Source organism: Rhinopithecus roxellana, chromosome 6, assembly GCF_007565055.1.
Source record: "Rhinopithecus roxellana isolate Shanxi Qingling chromosome 6, ASM756505v1, whole genome shotgun sequence".
NCBI classification, from domain to species: Eukaryota; Metazoa; Chordata; class Mammalia; order Primates; family Cercopithecidae; genus Rhinopithecus; species Rhinopithecus roxellana.
In genome coordinates this window covers 25,991,004-26,016,721 of record NC_044554.1, presented here as the reverse complement: position 1 = coordinate 26,016,721, position 25,718 = coordinate 25,991,004, and the positions used below count along the sequence as shown (strand labels likewise).

Genomic DNA, 25,718 nt, shown 5'->3' with positions numbered 1-25,718 from the left:
TGCTTTTCTAGCATGTTCTTCCAGTTCCAAAGTCCTTTGCCCTTAATTACCTCCTTTAAAAAGAGCAAACATGCTGTTTAAACAAAGGGTCCCTGTAGTTGCTCTGTAGTTCTGTTTTTATATTTATAGTCATGTAATCAATATGTTGGAAGAGTAATTAATTTTTAACCTCAACCTATGGGGAGATCAAATGTTAGTGGAGTTAATGGATGGAACAGGCTTCATTATTCTAAAGTAACACTAATGATTAAGCAGGGAAGAAAGTTGAGGGTTGTAAACAATAGTGCCATCAAACACAATCCTATAAAGCAACAGTGCAACGTGATCATGGGATGCTGACCTCTTGCCAATCTTCTTCAATATGACTGTTGTTTCTGTTTTAGTTATCTAGATCCTGCTGTGTGATTGAAATAGTCTCCTAACTCATCTTTTAATATATTTCCTCTAACAATTAATGCTGTTGGAGTTATTATTTCTAATAATAGTTCTGATTTTGTTGCCCCTCTGTTTTGAAAGCCTATCCTCATTCCCCATTTCCTAACACCTTAGAGTGATATTAAAGGTGCATCTTGATTTGGGCTCTCTCTACACTCTTGGAGCATGCACCCCAGTTTCTAGATTCTTCATCCACAATATTTCTGCAGTGCTTCCTGTGCACCAGCCTGTGTGCTTGTGTTCTTCCAAGAGAGGTAACCCAGTGAACAGCATTGCAGAATGTCCATGGCACAAAGGGTTCTGGGTGGACAAGATCCTGGAAAGGGGTGCATTGGCATGGCCAGAGCTGAGGGGCTGGAAGCCCAAAAGAACAAAAAACTCATCTTTTTTATTCTGATTATATTTTCCTATTACTCAACCCCAGCCTTGAATATCCAAACCTACTTCCCCAGATCATGAGAAAATAAGAGAATCATTCTGTTATAGGTGGGGAGACTTATCATAAATTGCACACCAAGGCTCATCATCAATAGACACATTACTGTTTTCCCCAAATATTATTATATTCAGATGAATCTTTCTTGTTCCTTAACTATACTTGTACTTTTCTGACTTCATTGCTGACATGATCCACTTTATGGAGGATGTCCTTTTCCTACCTATCCATCTGGGCCCAACTCAGAAGCATCTTCCACATAACCTTCCTCAATCTCTTCTTTTATAAGGAAGGTTTTAAAGTGTATTGACTCAGGTTTTCCCTCCTCCTTCCTGAAGGGCAGGAAGCCATCTGGACCACAAGGTGACCTTGAGGATAGAAGACATGCCTGGGGATAGTAGAGTAGAAGGATGGGAGCCTGGGTCCCTGCCAACATCGTGCAGCTTCTACACCAGCCCCCAGCTGCCCATCCTTCAATCTGTTTTGTCTAAGAGAAAAAGCTCATCTCCTGTAAGCTACAGTTGTTTTGGGATTTTCTGAACCTAATTCTGATATACATGCTATAGGTTAATTGTGGGTCATTGCTTTTTTTTGTTTTTAGGAACTTTGTCTAATTATGATAAGATAAATGCTTTCATATAAGTGTAAGCAGGAGTTAAGATGTTTAAAGGGAACAGGTAAAAGAGGAATGCACAATTTTCTCCTTTCAAAATAGAAGACAGTAGTGGATATAATTTGTGTAATTTAACATGCAAACTCTGGAACAATTTCAATGAAATGAAATTCAGAAGAACAGAGGAGACCTGTCATTTGGGATTACTAGTTGTGATCTATAATGATTTGCTATGGTATGATCTTACCTCACTGTTACAGTCAGTGGGGCCTAGATAAATTGAGCTAAAGGAAGTGTTAGTTTTTTACTCCTTTGCTATGCAGGCGCTCAGTTGTCTTTTTTTTTTTAGAGCCAGAGATTGATTATATTTGCATGGTGGGAATTGGTGAGGAGGGAGAGGATTTAAACAAAAAGAAGAAATTAACATTTGTTGGGTATCTTTAATAGGCTAGTAGCAAAATGTACATAATTTTAAAAAAATCGGCCAGGCACGGTGGCTCATGCCTGTAATCTCAGCACTTTGGGAGGCTGAGGTGGGCAGATCACACATAATCTTTACTAAAAATACAAAAATTAGCCAGGCATGGTGGCACACACCTGTAATCCCAGCTACTCGGGAGGCTGAGGCACGAGAATTGCTTGAACCTGAGAGGCAGAGGTTGCAGTGAGCTGTGACTGCGCCACTGCACTTCAGCCTGGGTGATAGAGTGAGATTCAGTCCAAAAAAAAAAAAAAAAAAAAAAAGCCAGAAATGGTGGTGCACACCTGTAATCCCAGTTACTCAGGAGGCTGAGGCAGGAGAATCAGTTGAACCTGGGAGGTGGAGGCTGCAGTGAGCTGAGATCAAGCCATTGCACTCCAGCCTGGGCCACATAGCAAGATCCTATCTCAAAAAAAAAAAAAAATCTTTGTAGGTGATAAGCTAGCATTTTACGACGAGATAAGTAACGCCTCTTCAATCTCACCTCCCTGACCTCTAAACACTGTAGTGCCCTAAGGCTGCATCCTTGGCCCTCTCTGGTATCGATCCTTAGATAATCTCATTCTGGTTCCATGGCTTCATACCACCAAACGTTGATAGTTTTGTTGTTTATCTGTCATCTTTCTCTTTTTTCTCTTTTCTTCCTTTCCCCTTTTCTCCCTTCCGTCCTCCCTCCCCCTGCCTTTTGTCTCTCTTTCTTTCTCCCGGCTTTGGAATAAATGCCCCTTGGAAGCAACAGTCTTGGCAAGTATATTGCCTGCTGTATCTTCCTTCTTTACTATAGCACCTATCATGTAGAAGGGTCTCAGTAATATTTTTAAATCAAATAAATGAAAAATCGAATTTGCCATTGGGCAAATGATGACTAGATGGCAGAGCTGAGATAGGAACCTGGCCCTAACTGGCTTCAAACCTTTGTTCTTTTGATACAACTCCTCACTAACAGTCAACCAGGACTCAGGTCTTCTTTGGTATTAAAGGAAGCATGAGCAATTTTAGCTAAAAAAGTAAAGAATTTCAGTAATGATTTGGTTAATTTGTGTTCCCTCTAAATGATTTTACCTGAACTCCACGGATACTTTGGCTAAGTACACATTTTAAAATTGGAATTATTTAAATAACTGCCTAACACACATTTTTTTTTGCTCCCATTTATTATTCTTTCTACGTATGAAGAACCATTTCCTTTTAAAAATAATGTTGCCCATACCCTTATGAACTAGTTAATTTTCTTTCCAACATTTTCTTTTGGGCCATGTAGATATGACCTAATAGTCACTGCAATAATGCTGTTGTTTCAAAGGGTAGAGACCTTTTTTCTTATAAAAATTGAATGTGAAGAAAAAAAAAAACCCTCATACAGTGTGAGAATGCCTGTTTTTCTTGGTAGTATTTCATTTCCTTAGCGAGACTATTTTCTTCTGCTTTCCATTGTCAGCAGACAAAAAATATACAATTAAATCAAGGAAACCTGGCAGGGCCGATTTGGGAAAATTGAGTGAAATCAGTTTCTGATTTGAACAAAGAGCAGTTTATTATGTTGGAAAAACACTGTTCTGATGAGATTCACGCTCAACATGTCTCATGTTAGCACCGGACACCACCGCGGAGCTCCATTTGTGTTTATCTTTGAGAGGGGGTAGTGATTTTACCCCCAAACTTTGAACTCCAAAGAGGACATGGAGTTTTTTAAGGGTCAGCTAGCGACCAGCACCCAGAATGTTCAAGCAGAGGCCCAGGGCCAGATTCACTGCCTTCTCCAGCCTTGAGCTCTTTCATTCTGAGGACGGATTTGTGTAAACAACTCCAGCAATTATGTGGGAGCAAATGAAGTGCTGGGGTTGGTTAGAGGGAATTTTGTGAATCAGATGAGTTCTATGGAGATTTTTAAAGTAAAAAAAAAAAAACAAAAAAACATTCTGATGAACCATAATAACACTTTGTACTTGTATAAAATCTTATACAATTTAATATTTACGTTCAATGCTGTGAGGTATAATCTTAATTTTTTATAGACAAGAAAAGCACAACTTAAAAAGATTAAGTGATGTGGAAGGTCACACAGGTAGTAAAGTCAGACTGGATCAGGAACCTGGTCCAGTTTCTATTAGGTTGATACTACCGAAAAGAATGAAGAAAATCAATGTCTGTTTTCGTGATTTTTACCTTCAGACTTTTCTGAACTGTGCCAAACTTTGGACACCTTTGGAGGTAATTTTATTCTAGAGTCTTGAATAAAAATAACAAAAGTAAAATCAACGTCTCCAACAATGACTGCCACTCTTTGAGAGCTTTGCACACATTGTTTCATTCAATCTTTGCACAATCTTAAGAGGAAGCCACTGTTAGTATTTCTACTTTACGGATTCAGAAACTGAGGCTTAGGAGGGTTAAGCAATTGGTCCAAAATCATACTACTGATAAGTGGTGGAAATGAGTCTGACCCAGTGTGTCTGATTCCCGAGTGTGTCAGCTAACCTCTGTGCTATCATGAATATATCCAGAGTGAGAGTGGGGGTGGGTGGGCCTGCCAGGCAGTCTCTGGGCACTGAATTATGACTGGATTAAGTCAGTAATATGATGTCAGGCAACTCAGGTTTCCACATGTGGCTCTTTATGTAACAGGCAAAATTAGATTGGTGTGCTTCTGCCAAAAGGACAGTTGGACCGAAGGCAAGTAACTTGCTACAGTAAACAACCCATCTTCATGATGCATGTTTGCCACACTTAAGTACAGTTCAGCCTCCTAAAAGTTGTCAGTCAGCTGAGATTCTGAAATAATCTTTCACAGAGTGCTGCTTATCATAAATGGGTGATTTATTTTTATTACCTAAGTTTAAACTTTTTATAACTTCCAAGCATCTGGAAACTTTCACTGCAAATTTCCATTGAGAAACAGAACTAGAATTTTAGAAAAGCACACTATTTTGTTGATGAAAAATATATTTATTCTGCTTTGGCAAATAGAAACAAGTGAATCTGTTTCTTGAATTTTTTTATTAAGAGAAAATCATTTTAATCTCCTCTCCATTTGAATAAAAGTTGAGCAAAACAAATGTAAAGGATACTGGTTTGAAGTAATATCAAATTATACGTCAGTGGGGGAAGGGGCAGTTCCCAGAGCTTGGTCTAGCCCTGTTTATATGGCTCATACCCCAAAGGGGGAAATTTCTGTTGGGAGTTCAAAGTCACAGAGGTAGAAGAACAATCTTCTTGACTGGGGAAGGGTGTGCTGAGTCATAGTCCAGTCAATAAGACAAAGGCTATTGAAGGATGTAGTAGAGTGTCTGGTTTAGTTTAGTTCCACTGATGCAGAGTGGAACATTTCTGGAAAAGTGCGTTAATATTGGCTACTCCTGGGGAGTGAGGATGAAGCGGGAGAGAAAGTGGTAGGAGGATATTTCCTCTTCACTTTGTATCTTTTTGTCCAGTTTAAATTTTTTTCCTCAAAAATGTATTTTATGATAAAAATAAACAAAACGAAACAACAAAGGATCTGCTCAGGGAACATCTAGGAATGGGCATAGGTTTTAAAGCAGGAAAGTGAAGTGATCAGATACATAATTTTAGTAGCTCTTTTGGGATTATAAGGCAGAGGCAATACGGAGAGCTAGAATCAAGAAGTCAGCTGTTAGAATAATCTTGAAATAAGATGTTGAGTAATAAGTTCTAAGTGAAGTATAATTTTGAAGCAGTATTCTAAAGCCCACGTAGAAGATCATCTTTTTTTTTTTTTTTTTGAAACAAAGTCTCATTCTGTCGCCCAGGCTGGAGTGCAGCGGCCTGATCTCGGCTCACTGCATCCTCCGTCTCCCGGGTTCAAGCAATTCTCATACCTCAGACTCCCGACTAGCTGGGATTACAGGCACCCGCCACCTCGCCCAGCCAATTTTTGTATTTTAGTAGGAGATGGGGTTTCACCATGTTGGCCAGGCTGGTCTCAAACCCCTGACCTCAGGTGATCCACCCACCTCGTCCTCCCAAAAGTGCTGGGATAAAAGTGTGAGCCACTGCGCCCGGCCGAGGATCCACATTTTCTTCAGATCACAGTATTTAAAATAAAATGATTTGAGGCAAACCTAATGTTAGATCTTTGATATGCCTGCACTAGAGGGAGTTGAATTTGTATTACCAGATTACTTCTCTGTCAGTAAAACAATGCATAAGTAAACATATCCTTAGACTAAAAGTACAAAAGTACAAAAGTAAAAGTACATACAAATATCTGAAAGAAGAAAATAATAAAGGATCTATAATTTGTGAACAACAAACAAATTTAAAAAATTGAGTAAGAGCAGGAAATGATGCATTTTTTTTTTTGCATTAGCTTCTCCCGCCACCCCTCTTTGAATCAACCAGTCTCCATAATGGCAGCCCTGATTTTTTACTTTCTGTCACTGTAAGCATTCATTTACTAAACCAATAGCAGTTCATTAAGCAAGACTAATTCCTGAGAGCATTACCTTAGACCATTTGCTTTTAGGCAGTCATTAATTCCCGTGACATGTCCTGGGATTAGATCATTATTGTTGTCATTATTATTTTTCTCAATTAAATTTGTTTTCAAAAACGCATCTATGTTGTTTTAACGCTACATATTTCCTTTCTGAAACATGTTTTTTAGTGCTTTTGGGACGGTGATTTGCTGCTTCTTCATCCAGGTGTTTCCATAGGCCCTTTCTCACAGCTTAACAAAAAATTAGAAAAAGTTTTGCAACAGTATCACACTAGGATATCTGAGTGTCTCTGTAATTTTTCTTTACTGAGACTTCTAAAATCATTTCTGAGGACCACCTGACTGACTTTAGACATGTGGCCTCTTGGGGGCAGGATTTCACAAAGCCTCTGAATTCAGCGTTTCTTGTTTACAAGAATTGTTGCCACTGATGAATATGGTGGTTGTTTAGTCACAGTTCTGCAGAAGGAAAGCCCCAGTTTGTCTATAATGGAAGGAGCAGATGTCACAGGAACAAAGTGGCCAAAGTCAAAGTGAGGGCTTTGACTGGCAGAGAACGGGCTATTACCACATCTCCACACTTAGGCTTAGAGACATAGAGAAGAAAACTCGTAAAAACAGCGGTGAAAATTATAAACATCCAAGAAAGGTAAATGAAATATGGTGCTTAAAAATTCCAGGCTGCCCAATAAAAGTAGGAACTGACATTACAGATCCCCTGGACCATAAATGAACAACACAAATGGTTTGGAGAACCAGCGAAAAACAGTTCTGACATGTTTGGATGCCAAAGATTTTTAAAGTTGATCTCTTTTGGCCTGGTAAGATTTTATGCATTTTTGTCGTTCCAGCCAAGAGGTCTAAGGATTAGTGGATGTTTCTGCCAGCCTGGAACTCATGTGGTGAAAAGAATGTACTCATGTGACAGTGAAAAATTGAATGCACAAAGACAAAGGGCTTCTTTTCAAGAAAGGAATAAGAACTAATTCTCATTGTAATCTGGGCCCAGTGCTTTGAAAATAACGTTAAATTAATAGTTAATTTAAATCAGAGATTTCTGTTTATGCATCCTAAATATGGCCATTTTCATCTCAGAATCACTTCTCTAAGAGTACCTAGTTTTCCACTGGGTTTGGTGGCTCGCACCTATAATCCCAGCACTTTGGAAGGCTGAGGTGAGGGGATCACTTGAGGCCAGGAACTGGAGGTCGGCCTGGCCAACACGGATAAACCTCATCTGTACTGAAAATACAAAAATTAGCTGGGTGTGGTGATGCATGCCTGTAATTCCCGCTACTTGGGAGGTTGAGGCAGGAAAATCACTTGAACCCAGGAGGTGGAGTTTGCAGTGAGCTGAGATCGCATCACTGCACTCCAGCTTGGATGACAGAGAGAGAGTCCATCTCAGAAAAAAAAAAAAAAAAAAAAAAAAAGAGAGTAACTAGTTTTCAGAATGCTTGAACAGTTAGGGTTTAACTACCCACGAGAATTGGACTTGAGCCCTGTTCTAAACTGGTCTATATGAGGAGCTAACTCTTTATTAAAATAATGAGAGTAATAATAAAGGAGTAGGAGCTATTTGAATATTTGGATGCTAATTTATATACACTAATAATTATAAATATATTTGCTTATTTTAACCTACATGTTTTATTGATAAGAACAAAAATACATTCATCAGAATAGCTCGGGAACATCAATGGAAGATAAAAGGGAGAAGACAGAAGTGCTTTCGGTTTCAAATGTTTGTTAAATATTTGCCTTGAAGCCAACATAGTACTAGTTGGATGACAAGATAGTAAGTCCTATTAATGATGGGCTTTTCATTACAGTAGATATGCTTTTGCAATTTTCCTAGATTTCTGCCCCGGGGTCACATAGTAAGTCAATAGTAGTTATAAACCTCTCAGCATTGTGATCAATATCTTTGGCTGACGTAATCTAGATCTCTGGAATAATTTACAGCAAAGGACAATTTGGGCAATCATCCATTTTATTACCTTCAATTCACCAACTGAAATATTTCATTGGTTTATGACTGAAGTTCTTTCCAATTCTTTGATAGATAAGGAATTGAGATAGTCCTGAAAGAACCCCTCAAATATGAAAAAGAAAAACAGCAATAAGCATTTCTTCCTTTGGGGCATAACGTCTGCATACCTCTCTGTGTCTTGGAACTGTCTGAAGTGCTACAACAGTGAGTCATATGTGCCTGTGTAACTTGCTATGTGTGTCTAGTCATGTATTCCTTGTCTTCCGAACACATAGCACATAACTAAAACAATACTCTACTTACTTTACGTTTTCTTCAACCTGAATGATCATTAACCATCTATTAACATTTGAGCAAAAATAAGGAACCATAATAATTTCTAGACACCAATACTGAAGACTATGATCTTATTCTTGCACCCTCATGCAACACGCCTGTCATTTAGACAGAATGTTCTCCTCCATGTCTGTTGTGTATTCCAGGTCTAAAGGCTAAAACAGAAAAAAGGAACCTGTCATAGGAGAAGTGATTAGAATGATAGTGGGGAGTGCAGAGAAAGAAGTGAGGGAGTTCCCTTGCCAGTGCCACTGTCTTGTCACCTTTCTCCTCTCTCACCCTCACTGTCATTATCAATGCTCAGGATGAGGCAGAATCATAGCTGTTTCTACTGTATATAAAGCAGGTGTGAGGTGAAGAATGGGGTAAGAAATTGGCTGGGCATGGTGGCTCATGCCTATAATCCCAGAACTTTGGGAGGCTGAGGCGGGCAGATCACCTGAGGTCAGGAGTTCAAGACCAGCCTGGCCAACATGGTGAAACCCCGTTTCTACTAAAAATACAAAAATTAGCTGGCGTGGTGGCGGACACCTCTAATCCCAGCTACTCAGGAGGCTGAGGCAGGAGAATCACTTGAACCCAGTAGGTGGAGGTTGCAGTGAGCAAAGATCATGCCACTGCACTCCAGCCTGGGCAACAGAGTGAGACTCTGTCTCAAAAAAAAAAAAAAAAAAAAAAAAACCAAAAAAACCAACAAAACCAAACAACAACAACAAACTAAAACAAACAAAGACAAAAAGAATGGGGTAAGAATTTGGATTTAAACATCTGTAATGCCCCTCCTAGCCTCATTTTGCTTTAGCTAACTAAGGCTACCTATACATGGGCTTTTATTGTCTAAGACTAAAGATAATAATGATATTACAATAATTGAGCAACTATGGTATGCCAGGTGCCTTTATACACTTTTTTTAAAGTTCTCAAATAACTTTGTGGGGGTAACCATGATTAACGTATTTGACAGATGAGAACACAGGTTTAGAGAATTGCAATATGTTGCCCAACCTGAGTCAGGGCTTGGTCTGTTGCCCAGGAACATGCACTTTGTATATGTTTAAACTGTGATGCCTCTTCAAGACAACTTAAAAATCTAAGAAGTGAATAATTCTAATATTCATTAATTATGTAATTTTATCTGTCTGTTTCATCAAATTCCTTGGGGTGAGAAGGACTGTTTATTTTTATATCCCCATTACCTAGCAGTGTCTGACATACATAGGTGCTTGATGAATATTCGTTGAGTTAAATAAAATACTAATCAATTTCTTTTATATAATGCTAACTCATTTCCTGAACTAAATCAGGTAGATTAACAATGCCAGATGTCAGCATTCAAGCATGTGATGTATTTCTACATGTTATATATCCCTTCTCCCTATTTCTTTAAAGACGGAATCCACTGTGTAGGTTAGAGAGCAAATATATAATTGATGCTTATATGGTGAAGCGAAAACCCTGTGATAATTAAAAATGCATAGCACCAAGCCAAACTTTATAAAGGTCTATCTTTCTATTTCTCTTTCCCCAGAAAAGTCTGCCTTCTCCATATCAGTGTTCTCCAAACATCATGGGAGCTACCTAGGCAATAACTCTATCCCTGGTAGTTTAAAGTAGGCTGGGTGTGGTGGTTCACGCCTGTAATCCCAGCACTTTGGGGGGCTGAAGCAGGTGGATCACTTGAGTCCAGGAGTTTGAGACCAGCCTGGCCAACATGGTGAAACCCTGTCTCTACAAAAAATACAAAAATCAGCTGGGTGTGATGGCATGTGCCTGTAATTCTAGCTGCTCAGGAGGCTGAGGCAGGAGAATGGCTTGAACCCAGGAGGTGGAGGTTGCAGTGAGCCAAGATCATGCCCCTGCATTCCAGGCGGGGGAATGGGGGTTGGGGCAGAGTGGGATCCTGTCTATAAATAAATAAATAAATAAATAAAGTGATGGGGAATAAGAAAATGCTGTTTCGGTTCAGCAATTATTTGAGAATCTACTAAGTGCTGGATTCTAGAGATGTAAAGGTGACAGGTTCTTGTCCTTATGGGAGACAGTTGGATTGAACTTCCTGTGGAAATGCATCTTTTGAGTAGGAGAGAGTTTGGCCATGAGCGGGGATTGAATTATCTCCCAGTAAAGAATCAGTCTCCACTGTATTTTGTAGGCATTCTTTTAAATTGGGTTTTTAAAAAATTAGATTTCTCCAAAGTGTCACACAATTCTTAGATAGCTGAAGTTATCACCTTTGAATTCCCTTACCATTACAAGAATATACATGGAGATAACCTGAAGGTAATTTCTCCGGTAACTGGGGGTAAAAGGGTGGGCACCTGTGTAGATAAAGAGTAGTTTTGATGGGGCAAGAAGGTCTCTCTCTCCAACCCGCACCTAGGTATCTGTGTGCCAACGGTGGGGCTGCTGATCCATTTTTGTGTCTTCTAGTCTAAGGACACACCTTGCTGGAGAAGAGCACCATGATAAAACAGGAACCAGGTGCTCTAGAAGTTGAAAGATCGTCAGAAAAATGCAGGTAATCAGCAACTTAGACCAAACCCTTGGAAAGACAGAGACTTCCTGAGATTCGGGGATGCATGTTGTTTTACTACTTCCTCAGCATTCACTTGACTAAGGCTCTCCTATGTGGAGGAGCTCCATGCAGCCAGGTTAAATCAATCTTAGGCTTCCTCTATCATTATGCAAATGTAGGTAATCAAGCATGACTGGCAATAACCAACTATCAGTATACAAGGTGTTGCATCACTTTATTTTAATTGCATGATTTATCAGAACAAGAACTATTAACATACAAAGTACCATTCAGTTCAGCTGCAGGTATAGGCAGTGACAAGTATCTAATTCTTAGAAGAATCACTTACTCTCACAATCTGTCCAGACACATTAATCTAAGGACAAGTTTATAAATAGCAAACATGATTTTCACATTGCAGTGTTCTCAAGAATGTATATACAAGTGGGTAGTCCTGTTGATGGGATGTTTTCCCGAGTTCTTTCTGTTCTTGATGTGTTCATTCTTTTGACCCTGGTAGAGATAGTTCTTTCTTTCCACAGAGCAGATTTTCTTTTGTCATCCACCATTTACAATACTCTGTGAATTGGTATTACTTGTTAGATTTATGAAATGGCAATATTTGGATTGTAATAGCTCTTGAGTACGATTCCTTGTGTCTTCTGGTAAGTCTCCGCGTTATCAGAGAGCTTTTAGTTATAATCACTTTCCTGCAACAACAGCCAAACTCAACCACTGAGTTTCAGTGTGACACACCCTCTTTGTAGCTTGCTGGGTTAACCCTTGGCTTCAAGTCCTGGTGATGTAATGAGGGTGGGGTGTATTGGCAATCAGTACATTTCCTTATCGCAATTTACAGTCATTGAAAATCATGCTGTCATTAATCCCAGTCTGACATACCTTTTCTCAAATATTCACAGTGCAGTGTTTTTGTGGCCTAACAAAATTTTTCTCATGTCATTAAAAATAAACATTTTTATAAAAATATAACACTTTAAATGTTTACATCGACAAAACCAGTTAGAGTAACCTACATACACCACATGCACTATACAGTAGTAAGCACAAAATTCCACAGAATGAAACATCACAAAGTCCTGCTCAGGGTGGCTATTCCATCCAGGTGAAATAGCTGGGATTTTCAATTGCCTTTTTCATTGTTTGTTTCTAAGGTATGTTTTGCTTAACACAAAACACACCTTAATGCAAAGTAAAACTCCCCAAAAGTTTTGTTTCCAATTGCTTGTGTGGTGGGAAGCTGACACCGAGACAGAGGCTAATCTTTTCAATCTATCCACCCTTTCTTTGCTCTACCTATGAGCTGTGATTGGAACCAATGAACCTTTTAATAAGATGTATCCTGCTTTACAAACATGCTGACTTACCTTTAAAAATATTTATCAACAAATTACTTGTCTTATTTTGAGTCGTCATTTAAAAAAATACACACAAAACATCTACATGTTCACATTCATTAGATCAGAGTAGCATCATTCTCAAACAGTGGGTTTTTATATGACAACTAAATATTTCATGATGACTAAATTATTTCATACAAATCTTCTTAATGTCATCTATGTACAATACATCCTGTACATTTATAAGCACATTTTGTGTGATGCTATTTTGAAACTTTGACTGTATTGCCTGTAAATATTCTTCCAACCAAAGGAATGTCTATACAAAAATTTAAAAGGGCTGGGTGCAGTGGCTCATGCCTGTAATCCTAGCACTTTGGGAGGCTGAGGTGATTGGATGTCTTGAGTCCAGGAGTTTGAAACCAGCCTTGGCAACGTGGCAAAACCCCGTCTCTACAAAAAATACAAATATTAGCCGGGGATGGTGGTGTGTGCCTGTAGTCCCAGCTATTTGGGAGGCTTGAGCCTGGGAGGTGGAGGTTGCAGTGTGCTGTGATCACGCCACTGCACTCCAGTCCCAGCAACAGAGTGAGACCTTGTCTCAAAAAACAAACAAACAAAAATTTAAAAGGGAATGTTTATTTAATGGGCGAATGACACCATCAGTAATGAAAAATGTTATTGACCATACAACACACAAAAGTTTTTTGAAACACTAGAATTCTAAATGAGTGGCCTGCTCTGGGGCTGCCACGCCTGTCCTGAATATTACTATCTCTGCTGAGTTTTCTGTGATCAAGAAGCCCTCAAAATTCACTGCTTCAGATTCCCATATGAAGTCAAGTGGCACCTGATTTTTAAAGAATTCAACCCAGAATTCAAGTTTTGGGACTCCAATATGACAGGAGTGTTGTCACGGCTGCGGGCCGTTGGTCCGTGGCCTGTGGGACCAAGCCTCTGGTTCTGATACTCTGTCAGATAAGAAATTCTTTAGAATCCAGTAATTTAAATAACAATACAAGTCCTATAATAGTGCAATTTTGGCAAGAGCAAAGAATATCGACGGCTTTTTAAAGGTCAGGCAGTGAAAAAATCATTGGACAAAGTGTGGACTGTTGCTTTGACATTTTACTAGCGCTCTGATGTCTCCCAGAAGGAGGCTGGTCATGTGTCCACCTCGTCATCAGCGTTATCTTCTGATGACAACAGAGAAGGATATGGAGCGACACATTTTACGTTCACATAAGTAGCGTTTACATGGACATAGTGCTCCCCAATGAAAGTAGAGAAGATCGCTGATATCCGGGACACCAGTTCAGAAAAGGATGGGCGCATTTCGGCTTTAGGGTGCCAGCATTTTAGCATTACTTCATATCTGTTTCAAAAAGAAAGAAATGCTGTAAGAGACCCTTTGAAGGCAGGCATTTCTGTAAAAGTAAAGAATGTAAGAGGTACAGAAAGACTACTTACAAGGGGTCTGGGCAGTATTCGGGTTGTAGGAGCCTTCTCCCTTGCAACAAGTAAACAGTTATATCAAAGGTGTTCACGTCAGGATAGGGTGGGGCTCCTCTTGTCATGAGCTCCCAGAGTAGTACGCCAAAGGACCACTAGTAAAACAAGAAACAGGACAGTCCAGGTGAGAGATGTGACCATAGAAATACGAAAGGAAATCAGGAGGTCTTGGTAACTAAACTTGGCTTTACATACTCAATATGGTTTCTGTTTTGGGCAACAGTTTTCTTAAAGGCAATTATTAAGCTATACATTTCATGACTTGTTTAAACAGGTAAGGTTTAGATTATAAATAAATGTAAAGTTTTCAAAAAGAATATCTGAAGTCCACAAGATGATGAAGATTCCATCTGTAGTTAGCAGAATACCTCTTCCAAATTCTCTCCTGCAGTTTCAAAGCATTAACATGTTTCTATCCTTTTCTTTTCTGATAGCTTTGCTATGATTGTACATTACTTGTAAAAGAAGAAGAAAGCCTCCCAAAATTTAAATTTGTGTGGTTTCAAAATAAACGTAAATACTCTTTAAGAAATGTAACCACATTGAAAGGTTAATATTAAAAGGGAAGATCTAAATCTGCAGAAGTAAAAATCCATATTAAAAATCAGAAATAATAAAACTGCAAGGCAACAAGTCTCTCTATTGAAAATTAATTTCAATAAAGCTGCCACATGAAAATGTTAAATGTTAAATCTTGTAAAATAGCCGTATCAGTACTATATAGGAAGATCACAGGGACATGGAGAGGTTAAATGACTTGCTAAAATTCCCCAATACATCTGAATCCACAATGGGATAAACATTTAAGAGTTCCTGACCCTTAGGTCTTGTTTGGTCTACCGAACTTCACTAAACATGCAATTTCTTGATTTAAAACACTGTGCTCAGGATACACCAGGTCATACATATTATCTCCCCCGGACATGTGCCCACGCAAGAATGACACTAGGAGAGTCAGCATGGCCTGAGGCTGCCCCTGTGGAGAGGATCTGGGGGACAGTTCTTGCCCAGCAACACTTCCAGGCCACTCTAAGAGTAGGAAGCATAAGGAGGAAGAAATGAAGGAAGCTTGGAGCAGAAGGAAAATCCACACCAGACAGCTGGAGTAGGAAGACATAAAACCAAGAGGCAAGTGTAGCTTGTAGTACCCAGCAAGAAGGAGAATAAAGCCTGCCTTTGAACACTGCGACTGAAAGAAAGAAATGAGGTAGATACTGTAATTGCTGATACGAATTTCCATTAATGACTTCTTTGCCCAAGTGCAAGAACCCTTGAAGGCTGCTGACTGCCTTGATCTCAACAGAAAACTCAAACCCCTTGCCAGAAGGGAGCTACAGGACTTTGCTGTCTAATTCAGCTTTGCAAAACAGAAGTTTACAAAGCCTGAAAATCTTAGCAATCACTTCTGACAACATCATTGTGTTAACTTTCAAGTCCCAGAATATGCGCTAATATTTAAAATCAATTTAACAAGTATCAATTGACCCTTGATCACATACGAGTAGGGTACTGTTCATGTTACTAGATAGGTCCCAGGGCTGAATGAACAAGGTTAAGAGAATTGTGCAGGTAACTGTCACACAGGACAATAAGATAAGAGCTGTAATATAGAGCAGTAACATCAAAGAGGCACAAAGGTTGCCAAAAGTCAAAGAGGTAATAGTAGGGTACTGAGAAAGGCTGCAGGAAGAGAGTGACAGTAAGGTGGGTCTTGAGGAACAGGGAGACTTTGTTTTATAGGTGCAGGTAATATGAGGGCAGAGAGACAGTTTTGGGTGGAGGGGTGGGGCCAGGAGTAAGAGTACACATGTGTTCTTTCTTTTCTTTTTTTTTTTTTTGGAGATGGAGTTTTGCTCTTTTGCCCAGGCTGGAGTGAAGTGGCACAATCTTGGCGCACTGCAACCTCTTCCTCCTGGGTTCAAGTGATTCTCCTGCCTCAGCCTCCTGAGTAGCTAGGATTATAGGAGCCCACCACCATGCCCGGCTAATTTTTGTATTTTTAGTAGAGAAGGGGTTTTGCCATATTGGCCAGGCTGGTCTCGAACTCCTGACCTCAGGTGATCCACCCTCCTCTGCCTCCCAAAGTGCTAGGATTACAGGCATGAGCCACCACGCCCGGCTGCGTATGTGTTCTTATTAAACCATAAGTATAATAGTTCACGTTGCTTGACATGTTGGAGTAGGGGAAGAGATTAGGGACCCATAAGATTGAAATGGGTCTGTGCTGTGGAGGTTTTTAAATGTTCAAAGTGGGTTAGACAGGGCAGGACAAGGTGGCTCACGTCTGTAATCCCACCACTAATGCATGCCGAGCTTAATACCTAGGGGATGGGTTGATAGGTGCAGCAAACCACCATGGCACACATTTACCTATGTAACAGATCTGCACATCTTGCACATGCACCCTGGAACTTAAAATAAAATAAAAATGGTTCAGATGGTAAATTTTATGTATTTTTTTGCCACAATAAAAAAGGGATGAATTACTGATACATTGCTACTACTGACACAACAACATGGATGGCTTTCAAATGTAATATGCGAAGTAAAAGGAGACAGACTCATAAGACTACTGACTGCATGATTCCATTTATATGACATTTTAGAAAAAGTAAAACTCTAGAGACAGAAAATAAATCTGATTTTCTGATTTCCAGGTCCTGGGGATAGGGTAGAGGTTGACTACAAAGGAGCATAAGGAAATTTTCTGGGATGATGAAACCATTCTATGTCCTGATCGTTGGAGTGGTGGTTACACAACTGCATGCATTTGTCAAAACTTGAAGAACTGAACACTAAAAAGAATGATGAGTGGGTAGATTACACAATGGTGATGCCGTTAATTGAAGCCAGGAGGTGAGAAATTGAGGGTTTGGCAGGAAAGAATTTGATTTTGAATGTGGTAAATTTGTGACATTGATGATGACATCCAGGTAGAGAGAATCAAAGGTGGTTATTGATGGGAATGCTTCCAATTGTTGGTGGAGGATGACCCCTAATGACAAAAATCCAGGGAGAGAGCTACATCTGAGAGAAGGAAGAGAAGCCATTGAAGATAAAGAAAACAACCTAGAAGCAGGAGGAACACCAGAAGGTTCAGTGTTCCAGAAACCAAAGGAAGAGGACATTTCAAGAAAAATGAGCATTACGATAATGTTAAATGCTTCAGAATGATGAGGCAGATAAGAACTGAGAACAAGGAAGTCAACACACAGTTTAATGGAAGAACTTGTATTAAGTGTGAAACAATGTGTAATACAATTGCAACACCCATTGCAAAAGGGATCAGAGAAGGGTGTGAGTGATTTCAAGTGTAGTGACACTCCGATTTTGTTTGAATGGACTTAAAGAGTATTCAGACTTTAGCCAAACTCCATTTTGGCATTTTCTAGAAAGAAAACCCAATCTACAAGCAGGCAAGTTTTTGGTCATAGGTTTCAACATACACACAGCTCATTACATGCTTCTGGAAATGTTCCACGTCAACATTCAAGATTGTGCTGTCCTGGAAGTAAAACACTGTGCAAATTTATCCACGCAGTCAGTAACTATTTCCCAAAGCAGCATTACGTACAGATTATTCAGCTTCAGCCTTTATGTAGCACAACATAGTGTCTTTTGATGAGAGCGAGACAGAAATAGCACCATCCTATGTACAGAAACCTATGTAAATTTCCAGTCAAGTATCTGAGTGACTGTAGCTATGGGGGAAGCCTTGGCCTCTTGCTGTCTGTGTGTGTTTGTTGGGGAGGTGGTGGTATTGTTGTGTGTATGTGGCTGTCAAGAAGCTTAGAATCCCAACACTTGCCCTAAACATCCAAAATTTCATCAGGTTCTTTTTCATAAATCAGCTTTTTTGAGGTGTAATTTATAGATCATAAAATTCACCAATTTTAAGTGATTGGTGATGTTTAGTAAATTAAAGTGATTAAATGATGTTTAGTAAATTTATATAGATGTGCAGCTATCATATCATCACAGTCCAGTTTTAGGTCATCTCAACATTCCAGAAAATTCCCTCATGCCCATTTGTGGTTTATCTTCACTCCTTCTCTGGGCCCCAAGCAACCACTGATTTGTTTTCTGACTCTATAGTTCTGCCTCTTTCTAGAAATTTCATATAAATGGAACCATTCAACATGTAATTTTTTTATCTGCCTTTTTTCACTTAACATAGTGTTTCTGAGGTTTATCATACTGTAGTAGGCATCAGTAATTCCTTTATGTTGATGAATGGTTTAGTCCACTGTATGGACACAACACATTTTGTTTATCCATTCACCAGTTGATGGACATTAAGATTGCTTCTGATTTTTGGCTATTATGAAGAGAACTACTATAATCATTCATGTACAAATCTTTATGTGGGCATGTGTTTCATTTCATGTGCTCATTAGCTAGCTATTCATACATCTCTTTGGTAAAATGTCTATTCAAATCTTTTGCTTACTTAAAAATACTGAGTAATTTTGCCTTTGCTATGGTTTGAATGTGTCCCCCAAAGTTCATGTGTTGGACACTTAATCCCCTCCCAATGCAACAGTGTTCAGAGGAGGGACCTTTAAGAGGGAATTAGGTCATGAGGCTCTACTCTCATGAGTGGATTGTCATTATCTTGGGAGTTACTTCATTATTGTGGAAGGGGGTTTGTTATAATAGAGAGTCTGGTCACCTCTTGCTCTCTCTTGCACTCTCTCACACCTGTGTGATGCCTTTCACCATGTTATGACACAGCAAGAAGACCCTCAGTAGATGTGCCCCCTTGATCTTAGACTTCCTGGCCTCCAGAACTGTGAGCCAAATACATTTCTGTTCATTATAAATCACCCAATTTGTGGTGTTGTGTTATAGCAGCACAAAACAGACTAAGACAGTCTTTTTTTTTTTTTTTTGAGACGGAGTCTCGCTCTGTCACCCAGGCTGGAGTGCAGTGGCCAGATCTCAGCTCACTGCAAGCTCCGCCTCCCAGGTTCACGCCATTCTCCTGCCTCAGCCTCCCGAGTAGCTGGGACTACAGGCGCCCGCCACCTCGCCCGGCTAGTTTTTTGTATTTTTAGTAGAGACAGGGTTTCACCGTGTTAGCCAGGATGGTCTCGATCTCCTGACCTCGTGATCCGCCCGTCTCGGCCTCCCAAAGTGCTGGGATTACAGGCTTGAGCCACCGCGCCCGGCCGACAGTCTTATTGAGTTGTAAGAGTTGGCTCGGGCTCTTAATGGCAGACTAACACTCAAGTCTGAATGAACAGCATGTTCTTGGAGGATGGGTTAATTCTCCCTATCTTTTGCCTTTACCTGCCACTGTCACTAACATGTCCCCAGTCTCCCTCTCTAGCATCCACTTCTTTCACCTCTTTCAGAATCTTTCAGGATCAAAATCCCAGGCATTAAGCAGTATCACTTTCTCTTATCAGTCTCATGCATGCTGAAGCCCTGGTCCTCCATCATGACCTGTGACCTACTTACTTATTGAAAACAAACCCCCAGTCACCTCAACTTATTCTCTAATAGTTCCCCTACCTCCTCACAGGACCTGAAACAGCTTTCACTTGAAGCCACAATTTCTTTGAAACTCTTGCCAGTAGGGGCCACACCTTTCCCTCTTGCTGATTCACAGATAGGTGGATGAGATGACTTCTTGCTTCCCGTGTCACACTCAGATCTCTATCCCATCATCTCTCAAAAGCTACCAACCCTTTCTCTTCAAGTGCATGTCCCCCATGAACATTATTTTCTGACTACCTTGTTTGCACATTTTCCTTTTTGAGTTGTTATCCTCAAGGACTGAAACATCAAATGTTTCTCTACTTCCAGACATCACAGTCCTCCAACTTACAACATGTGAATAGAATAAGTGTACTCTCCAGTCCATTCAACACCTGGGCTCCTCAGCACACTCTAGACTGCCAAAGCACTCAAGTTACTCAGCTTCCAAGACCCTTCTGGTGTACTGAGTAGCAGTTGGCTCTGTTGAGCATCCAATTTCTCCTTGAAAATTTCTCTTCCTCTGACTTTGACGGTGGTCTCTGCTCCTGGGTCCCTTACCTCACTGCTTTTCTCTTTCTCTTTCACTTTGTATACGTAGGTTCTATTGAATAATTGCTTTTGGACTCTCAAAAGCATATTCCCAGCCTTGACCCCTGCTATGGACTGAATTGTGTTCCCCGGAAATTCATATGTTGAAGTTCTAAGCCACAGTGTGACAATGTTTAACGATGGGGTCGTTTAGAGGTAATTCGGTTTAGATAAGGTCATGAGGGTGGGCCTTCATGCTGGGATTCGTGCCCTTTTAAGAAGAGATACTAGAGAGCTGGCTGTCATTCTTTTCCTTTCAAGTCGTCTTAGAGAATGATTGGTATGGTTTGGATTTGTGTCCCCATTCAAATCTCATGTTGAATTTTAATCCTCAGGGTGGGAACTGAGGCCTGGTGGGAGGCAACTGCACCATGGAGGTAGATTTCTCCCTTTGGTGCTGTTCTCACGATAAAGTTCTAAGGAGATCTGGTTGTTTAAAAGTGTGTGGCACCTCTCCCCTTGGTAACAGCTTGTCCCCACCTTGGTCCTGTTCCTGCCATATAAGATGCCCCCTCTCCCAAGTTGGTCCTGCTCCTGCCATGTAAGATGCCTGCTCCCGCTTTGCCTTCTACCATGGGTAAAAAGTTCCCTGAGACCTCCCCTCAGTGCTGGGGTATTGCCGGGTGGGACTGTGAGAAGAGGGCCACCATCTTCCATTCCCCAGAATGGCAGATCCACCGACAACTTGCACCGCGTGCCTGGAAAAGCTGCAGGCACTCAATGCCAGCTGATGAAAGCAGCCATGGGGCTGAGCCCTGCAGAGCCACAGGGGCAGAGCTGCCCAAGGCCTTGGGAGTCCATCCCTTGCATCGGTGTGCCCTGGATATGAGACATGGAGTCAAAAAAATTATTTTGGAGCTTTAAGATTTAATAACTGCCTTGCTGGGTTTTGGACTTGCATATTTTGGCCAATTTCTCCCATTTGGAATGGGAGCATTCACCCAATGCCTGTACCCTCATTGTATCTTGGAAGCAACTAACTTGTTTTTGATTTTACAGGCTCATAGGCAGAAGGGACTTGCCTTGTCTCAGATGAGACTTTAGACTTGGACTTTTTAGCTGATGCTGGAATGAATTAAGACTTTGGGGGACTGTTGGGAAGGCATGAATGTGTTTTGAAATGTGAGAAGGACGTGAGATTTGGGAGGAACCAGGGCGGAATGATATGGTTTGACTCTGTGTTCCCACCCAACTCTCATGTTAAATTGTAATCCCCGATGCTGAGGCAGGGATGTGGTTGGAGGTGACTGGATCATGGGGGCAGATTTCTTCCTTTGGTGCTGTTCTTGTGATAGAGTTCTCAGGAGATCTGGTTGTTTAAAAGTGAGTGGCACCTCCCCCAGCCCTGTTGGTCCTGCTCCTGCCATGTAAAATGCCTGCTCCTATTTTGCCTTCTGCTATGGGTAAAAGCTCCCTGAGGCCTCCCCAGCCATGCTTCCTGTAGAGTCTGCAGAACTGTGAGCCAATTAAATCTCTTTTTATAAGTTACCCAGGCTCAGTATTTCTTTATAGCAGTGCGAGAATGGACTAATACAATGATTAAAGATTGCAGTCTAGTCTGATTACAGTTTTGTTTCCACATTACCAGAGAATAAATTCCATACTCTCTAGTTCGGTTTTCAAGGAACTCTATGACCTAGTGTATTTTTCTCAGTTTATTCTCGTAACTTCCCTCTGTGTTTTCTGTTCTTGCCAAATAATCAACTAAGTATTGTTTTCTTAGAACTTTACAGGTGCTTACACCTTCCTGCTCTTCTGCCACACCTGGATCGGTATTTCCATTGCCCAGCTGCCCAATTCCAAACCTGCTATCCTTTAACCCAATTCAAATGCCACTTCTCCTTAGGGTGGAAGGGGAATGTGGTGAATCTGGCTGCCCAGGTGAGTATTTCTCCCAGCCTCAGCACTCAGGTGCATGCCTTTTGAGGGCTGGTTCTGTGCGAGAAGGATGGCCTTTGCAGATAAGGGAAGTCACTTTACTAGCTAGGCCCAGGAATCATGCCCTCACTGCTAGACTGCCTCAGTTACAGCTTCCAGACTTCTTGATGTGGAATTCTTGCTCGCCTGGGGCTATGAGAATCAGGGCTCATTCCAGGCCACCTGTGTCACAGTCATTGTTGACCATCCCATCTCTTCCCTTCAGAGCCAAAGTTCTTGGCCGACAGGGTTCATGCCTGGTTCAGCTCTGGGCTTCCTAATGAGCCAATACGTTGCCCCACTCAATAAATATTTTTGAATAAATGAGTGAATTTATGAAAATATACAATGTGTACATATCAGACAAGTTCATTTTTACATATGAAGAAAACTGGAATTGGTGATGTTGAATTTCTTTTTAAATTAAGTAGTGATAAAATTTCAAAAAATGTTGGATATGAAAGTAAAAGAGGAGAAAGTCAGAGACAACCAATACATTACCACATCTGACTTGGTGGTAAACTTTTGAGTTTGCAGACTTTCCAAAGCCATCCACTTCACTGGCAGCTTTGCACCTGTTTTGTTGTGCACACTATAGTATTCTTTATCATACATGTCTCTGGCAAGACCAAAATCAGCAACCTTGACTGTGAATTTTTCATCCAGCCTACAGAAAGGACAAAAATTATTACCCGTGGTTGAAACAGAATAATTTACAATGATGCTGAATATCTACAGATTAAACAAGTGGCTTCAGTATTTGAAATCCATAACTTCTGAAGGAAATACTTCATCTAGCCTCTATTGACTGACACCAAATTACAACAGAATTCTTGAATAAAAATGCTCGACATTGGCATTGCCAGTTCAACAGGCTGAGGAAAGAGATCATGAATTGTATGGCGTAAGAAAGTCCTTTTTGCTTTAATGTAGATCTGCAGTAGTTAAGTCTGTCTTCCCTGTGGGTTTACTTTGGTTGCTAAAGGGAGTATGCCAATTGACTACCCAAGCAATCACCAGTCTTCACTTGTCAACTTATTAGCAATACTCATTTTTATGGGAGAGCATGACAGGGGACTGATAGTTTACTTTTTCATTCTTAAATGAGCTAGGTTAGCACACAAAACTCATATATCCCACCACTGAGGTAATAGAGAACCAGGATACACAGTGAAGCATCTAAGAAAAACAGCAAAGTTCAACAAAAATCAATTTCCGCTATCTGGAGCTATGCATCCTCTGTTTAAGCTGGCTTTTATGTTGTTACATTGACCAAAACCAAGGTAGGAAATTAATAGCACAGCTCTTTCATTCACACATACCATAAGTCATGAATCAGTGCTATGAAAGGGAAAACATGAACTCAATTACAAACTGTTGACTGTTGTATTATATAGCCAGGCAGCCAGACACAAATAAAGTTCTTTGTATATTCATTCCCAAATACCATTTTTGGTAGGGCTTCTGCAGCCTGGCTTCAAATCTACTCTTGGGAAGTTGCAATATGTTGGTATTTGTGTTCCCAGCCCTCTCCTTTTCACTGTCAAATGTTGAAGATCAAGTTCTCCCTCCCCAACACTAATGCAGTGTGAAACCACAACATTGAGAGCTACTGGAGGGAAGGGCTGAGAAAAGCAAAAGTACACAACAGCTGTTTAAGACCCCCTATGGAGAATCCTTTTAAATTCTCCGTTGGATAAAGTCTGAAAGTCCCACCCACATCCCCAGGGCTTACACATCGATTTAAAGTTGTAACAGAAATAAAGGACTTTTGCATGAGAAGAGAAAACAGCCTAAGTAGCATTGAACAGTGGGAAACAGATTCCTCCTTGTCACTTAATTTGGACTGTGGGCACAGAGATTCTAATACTTACATACAGTTTCTTGCAGCCAAGTCTCTGTGGACAAACTTTTTGCTTGCAAGATATTTCATGCCTTTGGCTACTTGAAGACCAAAGCCAATAAGATCTTTTACAGTTGGATTCTGCAATCAAAGAGAGTTAGAAAAGCATAAACTAAGCACCTACTGCTCTAATTTTGATCTTAGAATTCTGAAATGTTTATTTATAAAAAATTATTTTGTCTCAAAAATTAGTTTGGGCTTGGTGTCTCAAGCCTGTAATTCTAGAACTTTCAGAGGCCAAGGCGAGAGGATGGCTTGAGGCCAGGATTTTGAGATCAGCCTTGGCTACACAGTGAGATCCTGTCTTTACTCCCATGCACCGTCCACAAAAAAATTAGCCTGGTGTGGTGGTGTGCACGTGTAGTTCCAGCTGCTTAGGAGCCTGAGGAGGGAGGATCACTTGAGCCCAGGAGTTGGATACTGCGGTGCACTATGACTGTGCCACTGCACTCCAGCCTGGGCAACAGAGACCTCGTCTCCAAAACCAAAAAACAAAACAACAACAACGAAAAGTGTGCCCCATTGACAGATCAACCATTTGTGAAGTATTTATTGTATGCAAAACACCAGGCTAGTTGTTTTCATAAATTACAGCTACTTCTACACTTCTGTCAGGCAGGTGTTATAGGCTCCATTTTCCAGATGGGAAAATGGAGATGTTTTAAAATGTGGTTTCATTATTTTCCAGGTATGATGAGGCCAACAGAACAGGAGACCAATGCCATTGAAAAGATAGTTTACTACTCACAGTTTGCTTGAGGAGGGGGAACACCCTGTCATGCAGGGTCACATGGTGGAAACCCTGGGGTCTGGAGGCAGGGAGAGTGAGGGGAAAAACATGAGCAAGAGCCTTCATTGTGGTTTCCCTGGGGAGAAACTGGTAAGGCAGGGTAAGCAGGTTTGGAGCTGGCCAATCTGGAGTATTTCAGCAGGCTCCGAAGATAGTTCTAGTTGTCTGGAACTGGGCCCTGGGGTGATTAGGGCAGGTGGATAGTGGCCCAAAGTGTAAGAGCCTGATAAAGGAAGAGGTTAGGTAAGGGCTCTGGATTGGTTGGTTTGCACAAGGCAGGTATGCTTTGAAGGCAAGTTGTTTACTATTTGTAGGAATTAGCTAGCCCTGGGAGGGACAGTTCCTCCAGGGTCAGTAAGGCCCAAGATGTCAGAACATTAGAAACACGCTGTGAATAGAGGAGGCTCAGAAAGAAATCAACCCAAACCACTCAGCTGTCAAGTCTGGTGATGTCACCGGCTGGCAGTCAGGAACGGGGTATTCTCCTTCAACAGTCATTGAGGAGTTTGTCAGTGCAAGATGTAGTCAGTGGGAACCCTGCAAAAGGGCTGTAGCCCCCCTCAATGCACACAGCATAGAGAAAGGCCAGTTCCTGGTTTTAGGTTTCTCTTTAAGGCACATCTGGGTTTGTGGTTGTTCTCAGTATCAACTCCTTGGATTAAAAAAGGCCATGGCACTATTCTGTTCTGGATAACAAGAAATCTCTATCATGCTTTAATCCTGGGGTAACAGTACTCTAGAGAAGGTAGTACCTCCAGCCACATTAATCCATCAGGGTAATAACAAAAGTTGAAGCCGGAAAGTGGGGTCTGTCAGGGCAGCTGTGTGCTTTGTAAGGTCAATTCGCCTTATCTGCAAAAGTTCACTACCAGGGAATGTTTTATTCTTTTGGCTGAGTAGT

At 40.7% G+C, this 25,718-nt stretch overlaps 1 protein-coding gene across 1 annotated transcript in view; it reads right to left on the bottom strand.

Moving 5' to 3' along the window:
- Positions 1-11,481: 11,481 nt before the first annotated feature.
- MET (MET proto-oncogene, receptor tyrosine kinase) overlaps positions 11,482-25,718 on the bottom strand; it is a 117,893-nt gene continuing 103,656 nt past the window's right edge. Inside the window, exons 19-22 of the mRNA XM_030933077.1 lie at positions 23,999-24,108; positions 22,626-22,791; positions 14,094-14,230; positions 11,482-13,998 (exon numbers count right to left, since the gene is read on the bottom strand). Of these exons, the coding sequence (XP_030788937.1) occupies positions 13,788-13,998; positions 14,094-14,230; positions 22,626-22,791; positions 23,999-24,108 (624 nt within the window). The 3' untranslated portion in view covers positions 11,482-13,787. The remainder of the gene's footprint in view (positions 13,999-14,093; positions 14,231-22,625; positions 22,792-23,998; positions 24,109-25,718) is intronic.